The sequence below is a fragment of the Hemiscyllium ocellatum genome, chromosome 39 (genome assembly GCF_020745735.1).
Source record: "Hemiscyllium ocellatum isolate sHemOce1 chromosome 39, sHemOce1.pat.X.cur, whole genome shotgun sequence".
Classification (NCBI taxonomy): Eukaryota; Metazoa; Chordata; class Chondrichthyes; order Orectolobiformes; family Hemiscylliidae; genus Hemiscyllium; species Hemiscyllium ocellatum.
In genome coordinates this window covers 33,170,002-33,183,642 of record NC_083439.1, presented here as the reverse complement: position 1 = coordinate 33,183,642, position 13,641 = coordinate 33,170,002, and the positions used below count along the sequence as shown (strand labels likewise).

The 13,641-nt window shown below is 43.0% G+C and overlaps 1 protein-coding gene across 1 annotated transcript in view; it reads left to right on the top strand.

Annotated features, from left to right (window-relative positions):
- Positions 1-652: 652 nt before the first annotated feature.
- Positions 653-13,641, top strand: part of saxo2 (stabilizer of axonemal microtubules 2) — a 33,264-nt gene continuing 20,275 nt past the window's right edge. The window contains exons 1-2 of the mRNA XM_060852888.1: positions 653-678; positions 6,493-6,672. Of these exons, the coding sequence (XP_060708871.1) occupies positions 653-678; positions 6,493-6,672 (206 nt within the window). The remainder of the gene's footprint in view (positions 679-6,492; positions 6,673-13,641) is intronic.

The window sequence follows — 13,641 nt, the reverse complement described above, 5'->3', positions numbered from 1 at the left end:
GCTAAGCGATTCCACAACCAATGCATCACGTCTAAGCTCTGCAGTCCTTCCACATCCAGTCATGAATGTTGGTGGACAATTCACCAATTCTCTGGAGGAGGAGCCTCCACAAATATCCCCAACCTCAATGATGGAGGAGCCCAGCATATCAGTGCAAAAGATAAAGCTGATGCATTCACAACAATCTTTAGTCAACAAAGCTGAGTGGATGATCCATCTGGGGCTTCTCCAGTGATCCCCAGCATCAAAGATATCTGTCTCCAGCCAATTTGATTCACTCCATGTGATAACAAGAAACGGCTCGAGGAACTGAATACTACAAAGGTAACGGGCCCTGATAACATTCCAGCAATAATACTAAAGATATGTGCTCCAGAACTTGCCTTTCCCCTAGCCAAGCTCTTCCAGTATAGTTATAACACTGGCATCTACCCAACAATGTGGAAAACTGCCCAGGTATGTCCTGTATACAAAAAGCAGGACAAATCCAACCTGGCCAATTATCACCCAATCAGTCTACTCTCCAACATCGGTAACGTGATAGAAGTGGTCATCAACAGTGCCTCCAAGTAGCACCTGGTCAGCAACAACCTGCTTAGTGATGCCAGTTTGGGTTTTGCTAGGGTCACTCAGCTCCTGATCTCATTACAACATGGACAAAAAGGCTGAATTCCACAGGTGAGGTGAGAGTGACAGCCTTTGATATCAAGGCCGTACTTGACTGAGTATGGCATCAAGGAGCCCTGACAAAACTAGAATCAATGGGTATCAGGGGGCAAACATCTGTGTCATATCAAACACAAAGAAAGATGGTTGTGGTTGTGAAGACTCAGTCATCTCAGCTCCAGGACATCTCTACAGGAATCCCTTAGGGTGTCCTAGGCCCATCAATCTTCAGCTGCTTCATCAATGACCTTCTCTCTGTCATAAGATCAGAAGTGGGAATATTCGCCGATGATTGCACAGTGTTCAGCATGATTAGCAACTCCTCAGATACTGAAGCAGTCTGTGCTCAAATGCAACAAGATCTGGACAATATCCAGGCTTGGGCCAACAAGTGGCAAGTAACATTTATGCCACATAACTGCCAGACAATGGCCATCACCAATAGAAGACATTCTAACCACTGCCCTTTGCCATTCAATGGTATTACCATCACTGAATTTCCCCACTGTCAACATCCTTGGGGTTACTATTGACCAGAAACTCTGGACTCACCACATAAACACAGTGCCTACAAGAAGAGGTCAGAGACTAGGGATACTGCAACGAGTAAATCACCTCCTGACACCCCAAATTCTATCCACCATCTACAAGGCACAAGTCAGGAGTGTGATGGAATATTTCCTACTTGCCTGGGTGGGTGCAGCTCCAACAACACTCAAGAAGCTTGACACCATCCAGGACAAAGCAACCCACTTGAGTGGCACTACATCTACAAACATTCAATCCCTCCACCACCAACGCTCAGTAGCAGCAGTGTGTAATGTCTACAAGGTGCACTGTAGAAATTCACCAAAGATCCTTAGACAGCACCTTCCAAATCCATGACCACTTCTATCTAGGAGGACAAGAGCAGCAGGTACTTGAGAACACCACAAGTTGAGAACCTGCAAGTTCTCCTCCAAGTCACTCACCACCCTGACTTGGAAATGTATTTTAGTTCCTTCACAGCTGTTGGGTCAAAATCCTGGAATTCCCTCCCTACAGTCATTGTGGGTTAACCCACACAAAGTAGACTGCAGTGTTTCAAGAAAGCAGCTCACCACCACCTTCTCAGGGGCAAATAGGGATGGGCTATCAATGCTGGCCAGCCAGTGAGGTCCAAGTCCCACAAATGAATTTTAAAAAACTTGAACAAGGGTGTCTTGGTTCAGGAGTAGGAACACTACCACTGCATCACAAGAGAACCCCACATCCTTCATAGAATGTGGTAACCAGAACTACATGCAGCTGTGTCCTACCTCACATTTTATAAAGTTCCAGCATAACCTCCCTGCTCTTGTATGCTATGCCTTTACAAATAAAAACATGTATCCCATATTTCTTCTTAACCAGCTTATCTACCTACCCTGTTACCTTCAGGGATTTGTGAAACGCATACCAAAAATGCTTCTGATCTTCAGTACTCCATTTACAGTGTAATCCCTTGCCTTGTCTCCTCAAGTGCATTATCTTGCCCATTTCTGATTGAATTCCATTTGTCACTGCTCTGCCTACCTGATCACTCCATCGATATCTTGCAGTTTATGTCAATTGTCCTAATTTCCACTCAACCAATCTTTGTGTCAGCCACAAACTTCTTGATCATATTCCCTATATAGAGTCATAGAGTCATAGAGATGTACAACATGGAAACAGAACTTTCAGTTCAACTCATCCATGCCGATCAGCTATCCCAACCCAATCTAGTCCCACTTGCCAGCACCCAGCCCATATCCCTCCAAAGCCTTCCTAAGTCTACATCCCAGGGTACTGAAGGAGGTGGCTCGAAAAATCATGGATGCGTTGGTGATTATTTTCCAGAGTTCGATAGATTTGGAGTCAGTTCCTGCGGATTGGAGGGTGGCTAATGTTGTTCCACTTTTTAAGAAAGGTGGGAGAGAGAAAACAGGAAATTATAGACCAGTTAGTCTGACCTCGGTGGTGGGAAAGATGCTGGAGTCTATTATAAAGGATGAAATTACGACACATCAGTAACAGGATAGGTCAGAGTCAGCATGGATTTATGAAGGGGAAATCATGCTTGACTAATCGTTTTTGAGGATGTAACTCTGAAGATGGACAAGGGAGATCCAGTAGATGTAGTGTACCTAGACTTTCAGAAAGCTTTTGATAAAGTTCCACATAGGCGGTTAATCAGCAAAATTAGGGTGCATGGTATTGGGGGCAAAGTACTAACTTGGATTGAAAGTTGGTTGGCTGATAGGAAACAAAGAGTAGTGATAAACGGCTCCATTTCGGAATGGCAGGCAGTAACCAGTGGGGTACCGCAGGGATCCGTACTGGGACCGCAGCTTTTTGCAATATATGTTAATGATATAGAAGATGGTATTAGCAATAACATTAGCAAATTTGCTGATGATACTAAGCTGGGTGGCAGGGTGAAATGTGATGAGGATGTTAGGAGATTACAGGGTGACCTGGACAGGTTAGGTGAATGGTCAGATGCATGGCAGATGCAGTTTAATGTGGATAAATGTATGGTTATCCACTTTGGTGGCAAGAACAGGAAGGCAGACTACTACCTAAATGGAATCAATTTAGGTAAAGGGGCAGTACAATGAGATCTGGGTGTTCTTGTACACCAGTCAATGCAGGTAAGCATGCAGGTACAGCAGGTAGTGAAGAAGGCTAATAGCATGCTGGCCTTCATAACAAGAGGGATTGAGTATAGAAGCAAAGAAGTTCTTCTGCAGCTGTATAGGGCCCTGGTGAGACCACACCTGCAGTACTCTGTGCAGGTCTGGTCTCCAAATTTGAGGAAAGACATTCTGGCTATTGAGAGAATGCAGCGTAGGTTCACGAGGTCGATTCCTGGAATGGCGGGACTACCTTACGCTGAAAGATTGGAGTGACTGGGCTTGTATACCCTTGAGTTTAGAAGACTGAGAGGGGATCTGACTGAGACATATAAGATTATTAAAGGATTGGACACTCTGGAGGCAGGAAACATGTTTCCGCTGATGGGTGAGTGCTGAACCAGAGGACACAGCTTAAAAATACGGGGTAGACCATTTAGGATAGAGATGATGAGAAACTTCTTCACCCAGAGAGTGGTGGGTGTGTGGAATGCTCTGCCCCAGAGGGCAGTGGAGGCCCAGTCTCTGGATTCATTTAAGAAAGAGTTGGATAGAGCTCTCAAGGATAGTGGAATAAAGGATTCTGGAGATAAGGCAGGAACAGGATACTGATTAAGGATGATCAGCCATGATCATATTGAATGGTGGTGCAGGCTCGAAGGGCAGAATGGCCTACTCCTGTACCTATTGTCTATTGTCTATTCATAAACCTATCAAAGCATCATCGAGGTCCAAATTATTGTTCTACATCATAAATAGCAGTAGCACTGACATCTGAGCTACCTCACAACAGACTTTCAATCACAAAACTATCCCTCTGCTTCCTATCTCTCAGCCAATTTTGGATCAAATGTGCCACTTTGCCTTGGATCCCATGTGCTCTTAATTTCTTGACCAGTTGGCCCTTACCAAAAGTCTTGTTAAAGTCCATTTAGAATGATATCAAATGCATTACTATTATCACCAATCCTGCTTACTTCATCAAAAAAAAGATCAAATTAATCAAATATGACCTTCCCTTAACAAATCTATGCTGACTGTCCCTGATTATTCTTGGCTCTTCAAATGCAGTCATATTCTGTCCCTTAAAAATCCTTTGAATAACCTTCCCACTACTGAGTTAGACACACAGGAACCTGCAAGTTCCCCTCCAAGCCACTCGCCATCCTGACTTGGGAAATAAAAATCACCATTCTTTCACTGTCACTGTGGAAACTCCTGGAACTCTCTTCTTTATGGAATTACGGGTCAACCCACAACAGATGGACTATGGCAGTTCAAGAAGGCTGCTCACCAACACCTTCTCAGGAGTAACTAGGGACAGGCAGTAAATGCTGGCCAGTCAGTGACGCCCTCATCCCATGAATAAATATATCAAAGAATTATGGGCAATGAACTGTAGTGGCTTGCCATTTCCTTCTGCTGGCTGCCTGACCTGTTCTCATTGACTGCCATTAGGTGTTTTGGAATGGGTTGAGAGGGTTTTGGGGCAGAGTTTGTAATTTACAACTATGCCATAAGATCTTCTACGGGATTTGTTACATGCTTCCAATTCTGACCCTTTCCATATCTCTTCTTTGCCTTTCACTCTACTGTCGGCTGCTATACTTTCTAATGCCTAAATTCCAGAACTTCCTCCCTAAACGTTTGCTTTCTCTCTTCTTTTTACATCAGTTCTTAAAACCTTTGATCAAGCATTTGATCAGCTCCTAATTTTTATTAATGCTGAATCTGTGGACACCCAGAACATCAATTCCAGAGATGAAAGGCTTGTCTTATAAAGAGAGATTGAGCAGCTCAGGGCTATACTCAGTGGAGTTATAAGGATGAGAGAAGATCTAGTGGAAGTATAGAAGATTCTAAAGGGGATCGATAAAGAGAACATGGAATGGATGTTTCCCCTTGTATGTCAGTCTAGAATAAGAAGTCATAGCTTTAGGCTAAACGGTGACAGAGATGAAAAGGAATTATTTTTATCAAGGCATTGTGAGTCTGTGAAACTCACTACCCCAGAATACAGTGGACACTAGGACACTGAATTAACTTAAGGAGGAGAGAGATAGACAGATTTTCCAACAATCTTTAAATGCTTCATTATTGACCTTCCTTTCATCTTAAGGTTAGGACAGGGATTATTCACCCATATTTGCATAGTGTTCAGCGTCATCTCAACTCCTTAGATACCAAAGCAACCCATGCCCATATGCAGCACGACCTGGACAATATTTAGGCTTGAACTGAGAAGTGGTGAGTAACATTTGCACTGCACAAGTATGAGATACCACCAAATGCAAGTTCCTTTCCTCGCCACTCATCATCCTGACTTGGAGATACATCGCTGTTCCTCCACTGTTATTGGGTCAAAATCCTGGAATTCCCTCCCTAACAGCATTGTGGATTAGCAGTTCAAGGAAGCACCACCTTCTGAAGAGGGACTAGGGGCAGTCAATAAACGCTGGCCCAGATAGCAACTAGCACATCCCATGTGAGAATAAAAAGAAAGAAGTTTTAAAATTCCTTCACTGCATCAAAATCCTGCAATTTCCTTCCTTACAGCACTGTAGGTATATTTATGTTGGGCGGATTTGTATAGAATGTGAATGTGGCTCACCACCACTTTCTCAAGGGCAGTTGGGGATGGGCAATGCTTCTTAGACTTTGCAGCAACACTCAAATCCCATTAAATAGAAAATAAAAAATTCTGATCCATCAGCAAATGTGACTATGGCACTTTATTTATGAGGCATCATCTTATTAACAAAAAGACCTTATAACAAAGCCTCTAGGGAAGCTACTTAAGCAGAATTGAATCCAATCCAAAGTTGGTCACTTGTTATACAATTTCCACTATTTTCTCACTATTTATGTGTATCATGTACAACTTGAGAACATTACACATGGATATTGCTTTGTCATTTCCTTAATTGATATGAACATTAAGTAAGTTAGTTCTTGTTATTAACACTTAGCTTATTTCTGTCTGCTCTGAGTATAAGCCGAGCTCACTAATTTGTATGGGGTAATCATCCTTTAAGTAATTGATTAAGGCCAATAGAACACATAAATTCAAGATTGCATTTTGTACCACTAAGCGCACTGAAGCTATTTGTTTTATAGTTATTTTTATTCTCATTCCTGATCATAATAAAAGAAATTGCATCAGTAAATCTTATTTCCTTTCCTTTAACAGGCGGCATCACTGCCCACATATGCCAACAGGATTCCACGACAAAACTCTGCAGCCTTGTCTGCTGACTGAATACAATGAAAAATACCCTTTATATGGAGATATCAAGCCCAGGGAAAACTACAAACCAAAACCTGAAACTTTGTCTAAACGTGGCAAAATGGACGGAACATCAACATTTAGGTAAATGTCTTTAGACAATGGCTAAGTGGAAGACATTCATTAATAGATCAATGAAGCTGTTTATTTAATCAGATTAAAAGCACAAATTATATCACTGCTGTTTATGTACATTATATTTATGGCATTTCATGCTTTATTCTTGGCACTGTGATATTAAGTTGAAATTAAGTTTATTGAGCCAATTTTTAAACGTACGCAAGAAATGTCCCCGGAGGATAGCATTTTTACCAGTGCTAAAATATAACCAATGAAATAGGGCATTCATAGTGTCCACTCATTTTGTGAATACTCATATTGTGGTTTTGTCAATCTAAATGCAAGACTTCTCACAGATTTGAATTTAGAAGGATACAAGTTTATTTTGTGCTAAATTATTTCAAAATTTAAATCTATAAAATATAAAGTATAAATTAATTACCTTGACAGTGTAAATTAAATTTAAGAAAGCGAAATGGCTCCAGAGTGCAAGCAAGTCTCAACCGAGTTCAATGGTGCTCTGAAAATGGATTGGTAAACACTGGCAAAATCCATGAGAAAGAGGCCTATTTTATTTCTTAAAACTTCATTACAAATTATTAGTGATGAACTTGTGTCGCACATTACAACTATGCAATTAACTCAAAGGAAATACATCTGATGATGGAGGTGGGAATGCAAAAAGTTTAAAATCTTTGGATTTATTTGAAATTTGCAGTGCTGTCAGAATGTTGCACTGTTTTGATTAGATTAGATTACTTACAGTGTGGAAACAGGCCCTTCGGCCCAACAAGTCCACACTGACCCGCCGAAGCGCAACCCACCCATACCCCTACCCCTACATTATCCCTTAGCCCTTACCCCTTACCACTATGGGCAATTTAGAATGGCCAATTCACCTGACCCACACATCTTTGGACTGTGGGAGGAAACCGGAGCACCCGGAGGAAACCCACGCAGACACGGGGAGAACGTGCAAACTCCACACAGTCAGTCGCCTGAGTCGGGAATTGAACCAGTGTCTCCAGGCGCTGTGAGGCAGCAGTGCTAACCACTGTGCCACCGTGCCGCCCATGGCCTTTTTGCAGGTAAGGATGGCTTTAAGTCGTGACCTCACACACTCCTCTTCTAAGGCTAAGGTCACCATTGTAAACCCTTTCTGGAAATGTTAATCTTCTCTCTTCATGCTATTTTAATGTGAGTTTGAAAAGTCCTATGAATAACTGTCCCAATGGGCAGTTGGTGCCAGCTGAGGAGCAGCATGCCAGCTGAGGAGTCAGGAACAGTTAAGTATCAAATGTTTTGACAAATTTGATTGTCATTATTTGTTGTTGTATTGTATTGTATTGTGGACAATGTTATAACAGCAGTGGTTCACCAAAGGGTTCTGCCATTACATTTACCATAATTATTTAGGTTTTATGATACATGACGTTTCTTACTTCTGGTGGGAGGGGTGAGTTTTATTGGGCAGAGAAGAGGTAGGCTGCAGTCCTTGAGAATATCCAATCTCTACTCAATCTAGTTTCCTCAATTTCTCCTCATAAAACAATCCTGTCATCCAAAGGATTAATCTGGTGAATTCTAATGTTTCTCCCTTGAGGGCAATTATATCCTCCCTTTGATACACAATACCCCAAATGAGATCATAGAGTCATAGAGATGAACAGCAGGGAAGCAGACGTTTCGGTCCAACTCATCCATGATAGCTATCCTAAATTAATCTTGTCCTATTTGCCAGCACTTGGCCCAAAACCTTCTATACCCTTCCTATTCATGTGCTCATCCAGATGTCTTTCAAATGTCGTAATTGCACCAGCCTCCGCCACTTCCTCTGGCAGCTCATTCCATACATACAGCACCCTTTGTGGGAAAATGTTGCCCCTTAGATTGCTTTTAAATCTTTCTCATCTCATCCTAAACCATGCCCTCTAGTTCTGGACTCGCCCAACCCAGGGAAAAGAGCTTGTCTATTCACACTATCCACTATCACTCATGATTTTATAAACCTCTGTAAGGTCACCCATCAGCCTTCAATACTCCAGGGAAAACAGCCTCAGCTTATTCAGTCCCTCCCTGTAGTTCAAACCCTCCAACCCTGACAACATCCTTTTAAATCTTTTCTGAACTCTTTAAAGTTTCACAAGATCGTTCCTCTAGGAGAGAAACCAGAATTGCACACAATATTCCAAAAGTGGCCTAACCAATGTATCATACAGCTGCAACCTCCCAACTCCTGTACTCAATCCTCTGACCAATAAAGGAAAGCATACTAAATGTCTTCTTCACTATCCTATCTGCCTGAGACTCCACTTTCAGGGAACTACGAACTTGCACCGCTGCAAATATGTTGCTGGTCAAAGCACAGCAGGCCAGGCAGCATCTCAGGAATAGAGAATTCGACGTTTCGAGCATAAGCCCTTCATCAGGAATAAGAGAGAGAGAGCCAAGCAGGCTAAGATAAAAGGTAAGGAGGAGGGACTAGGGGGAGGGGCGATGGAGGTGGGATAGGTGGAAGGAGGTCAAGGTGAGGGTGATAGGCCGGAGTGGGGTGGGGGCGGAGAGGTCAGGAAGAGGATTGCAGGTTAGGAGGGCGGTGCTGAGTTGAGGGAACCGACTGAGACAAGGTGGGGGGAGGGGAAATGAGGAAACTGGAGAAATCTGAATTCATACCTTGTGGTTGGAGGGTTCCCAGGCGGAAGATGAGGCGCCATGGGCACCCGCATGGGCCCCAGCTATGCCTGCCTCTTCGTAGGATATGTGGAACAGTCCATCTTCCGCAACTACACTGGCACCACCCCCCACCTTTTCCTCCGCTACATCGATGACTGTATCGGCGCTGCCTCGTGCTCCCACGAGGAGGTTGAACAGTTCATCAACTTTACTAACACCTTCCACCCCGACCTGAAATTCACCTGGACTGTCTCAGACTCCTCCCTCCCCTTCCTAGACTTTTCCATTTCTATCTCGGGCGACCGACTCAACACAGACATCTATTATAAACCGACTGACTCCCACAGCTACCTGGACTACACCTCCTCCCACCCTGCCCCCTGTAAAAACGCCATCCCATATTCCCAATTCCTTCGTCTCCGCCGCATCTGCTCCCAGGAGGACCAATTCCAACACCGCACAGCCCAGATGGCCTCCTTCTTCAAGGACCGCAGATTCCCCCCAGACGTGATCGACGATGCCCTCCACCGCATCTCCTCCACTTCCCGCTCCTCCGCCCTTGAGCCCCGCTCCTCCAACCGCCACCAAGACAGAACCCCACTGGTTCTCACCTACCACCCCACCAACCTCCGCATACAACGTATCATCCACCGCCATTTCCGCCACCTCCAAACGGACCCCACCACCAAGGATATATTTCCCTCCCCTCCCCTATCAGCGTTCCGCAAGGACCACTCCCTTCGTGACTCCCTCGTCAGATCCACACCCCCCACCAACCCAACCTCCACCCCCGGCACCTTCCCCTGCAACCGCAGGAAATGTAAAACTTGCGCCCACACCTCCACACTCACTTCCCTCCAAGGCCCCAAGGGATCCTTCCATATCCACCACAAGTTCACCTGTACCTCCACACACATCATCTATTGCATCCGCTGCACCCGATGTGGCCTCCTCTATATTGGTGAGACAGGCTGCTTACTTGCGGAACGCTTCAGAGAACACCTCCGGGCCGCCCGAACCAACCAACCCAATCACCCCGTGGCTCAACACTTTAACTCTCCCTCCCACTCCACCGAGGACATGCAGGTCCTTGGACTCCTCCACCGGCAGAACACAACTACACGACGGCTGGAGGAGGAGCGCCTCATCTTCCACCTGGGAACCCTCCAACCACAAGGTATGAATTCAGATTTCTCCAGTTTCCTCATTTCCCCTCCCCCCACCTTGCCTCAGTCGGTTCCCTCAACTCAGCACCGCCCTCCTAACCTGCAATCCTCTTCCTGACCTCTCCGCCCCCACCCCACTCCGGCCTATCATCCTCACCTTGACCTCCTTCCACCTATCCCACCTCCATCGCCCCTCCCCCTAGTCCCTCCTCCCTACCTTTTATCTTAGCCTGCTTGGCTCTCTCTCTCTTATTCCTGATGAAGGGCTTATGCTCGAAACGTCGAATTCTCTATTCCTGAGATGCTGCCTGGCCTGCTGTGCTTTGACCAGCAACACATTTGCAGCTGTGATCTCCAGCATCTGCAGACCTTATTTTTTACTATGAACTTGCACCCACAGGTCTCTGTTCAGCAAACCTCCCCAGGACCTTACTGTTAAATGAGATCTCGCCAAGTCTCTATTCAATTGCAGAAAATCATCTTTACTCCAGGATTTAAATCCCTTTGCCATGCAGTGCAATATAACAATTGTCTGCCTAATTGCTTGATGCATCTGCATGCTGACTTTTAGTGACTCATGAACAAGGATACCCTTTGAAAACGTGCACTTCCCAATCTCTCGCTATTAAAGAAATATTCTGTTGTTCTTTTTTCTCTAGCCAAGTAAATAACTCAAGTATTTAACCACATTATATTCCATTTGCTATGTTCTAGCCTATTCACTTAGCCTTTGTAAGACCTCTTGAACCTTCCTTGCATTTTCCTTACAACATATACAATATTCTCATCCGGTTTTGATGTCTTTGATGAATTCGGAAATATTATAATTGGACCAAACATTCAAATCAATTAATGGATTGTAAACAGCTGTAAACATAGCACTGGCCCTTATAGCATCCATGAGAAAAAGCCACCCATTCTGAAAATGATCCACTTATTAATACTTTCTGTCTTTAACCAATTGCACCTAATCCCATACAATCTCATTATTTGATACCTTCATGTGTAGGGACCTATCAATAACCTTCTAAAAATCTGAATGCACCACTGGTTCTCCTTTATCTGTGCTATAATCACCATCCTCAAAAACTCTAGCAAGTTGTCAAACATGACTTCTATTTCACTAATCCATACTAATTCAACCAAAGTTTGCCAGTTTCTGCTAATTGTTCAATCATCATATTGTCTATATATGTCAATCTTTTCTATATTACTGTAGTTTTCTATTTTCCCTCACCCTTCCTGCTTAACTAGCAGAATTACATTAACTACTTTACAGTCTGCAAGAACTTTTCCAGGATTCATAGAACTATGAAAGATACCACTAATGCATCCACAATCTCTTGACCCAATTCTGCCATCACGCTGGGGTGAAGCTCATCTTCTCCATCAATCTTCAATTCAGTTAACCTTTGAAGCACCAGCTCCACACTAATTATGTTTAGTACCTCAGTTTCCCAAGAACTTTGGATTTTTTGGGAGATTTTCTATATCACTTTCTGTGAAGACAGTGATTGTTCAGTTTCTCAGCCATTCTCAGCCACCCAGTCTTTCATTATAAATTTTCTGGCCTGCACCTTTAATGGGCCATATTTATCCTTCCTGATGAAGGGCTTATGCCCGAAACGTCGAATTTCCTATTCCTTGGATGCTGCCTGACCTGCTGTGCTTTAACCAGCAACGCATTTTCAACTGTGATCTCCAGCATCTGCAGACCTCATTTTTTACCCATATTTATCCAGAATAATCTTTTTCTTTTGTAGTCTGCTTTTGTAGTTCACTCTTATGATTCTCTCTGGTTTGCATTCATGTTCATGTTTATTAAAGTTATGTTTATGTTTATTAAAGTCCTCTCAGATCCACTTCTTTCTCCCTCAAACTGAATGTAAATTTAATAATTTTATCTTTACTACCTTAAGGTTCCTTTAGTTTGAGATCATAAATTAGTACTTTCTCATTGCACAATAACCTGCAATTGTGTTAGTTTCAAAATATGTTGTTTTAAGAGATCATCCCAAAAACATTCTTTGAACTCCTTACCTGGCTATCTTTGCCTGTCTGACTTTTCCAGTCTATGTAAATTAAAAGCCCTCCTTCCATGAATAGTTTCCAATACCATGGTGCCATGGCCAATTAGTTCATCCATCTCAAACTGTCATTCAAACAAGCTGAAAGAAACCTGTTGTTACAAAATCTGAGGCTGCTGTGTTCCTACCATTTAGGTCCCCAAACCTGAGTCACATAGGCATAATCTGCTATACACTGACAAAATCAGAAGGTCCTGTTCTAAGAGATGAGACTGCCTCGCTACAAATAAGTAACAGTAATACACAACACTGAATTGATATGATCAAGGCAAATTCCTGTCTTGTAAGGATACAATGCTAAAGATCATATACATTTGTGGGGTGAAATAAAATCTACAGGTGCAATGCAAGTGCTGAGAGGAGGTCAGCCACGTGTAGGAACAATAGAAAGGTAAAGAAACTGATTTGATAAAACTACAATTCAGCCTCTGACATGTGGCTAGCAATTAGCACATCTGATGCTGAATTTAGGGTTTGAAGGAATTTAAGGGTTTTAAAAGAAAAGTGAGTCAGAAAAAGAAGCATTTATTTGAATAACAATATTAGATAAACTCAAATGGACAATCTGTATTAGCTATTCTCAGTAGAAGATAACAGAGGCAATGAGGATATTCCATAAGGGCCTAGTGGATGATAAAGACTGGACCGCTGATCATCCTTATGATCAGGCCTTCAATGCAAAAAAATGATGAAGACAAATAATTTAGTTTCACACTGAGTATAGATTACTGTTGGGGACAGGGAGATGAAAATAACTTGTATATGTTACACTGTAGATTAATCATTTACATTTGTGATGACGCCTGATGAACCAGTATTCATGATAGGAGTGTGCTGTAGGACTCGGTGCATTCGTCCTCTGACTTATATCACTATTCTCCAAAACTAGGTCAAACAGCCCATATATGTATTGAATCTATTAACGCTTCATAGTAGCCCTAGAATTCATCTCAAGAAGAAAATGATCATATTCATCAAATGGGATGTTTGGTGGGATTCTGATGCATACATAAGTTGATCTGGTCTCAGAAGGTTCTGCTGAAAGTAAGTAAGGATATTGCAGCAGA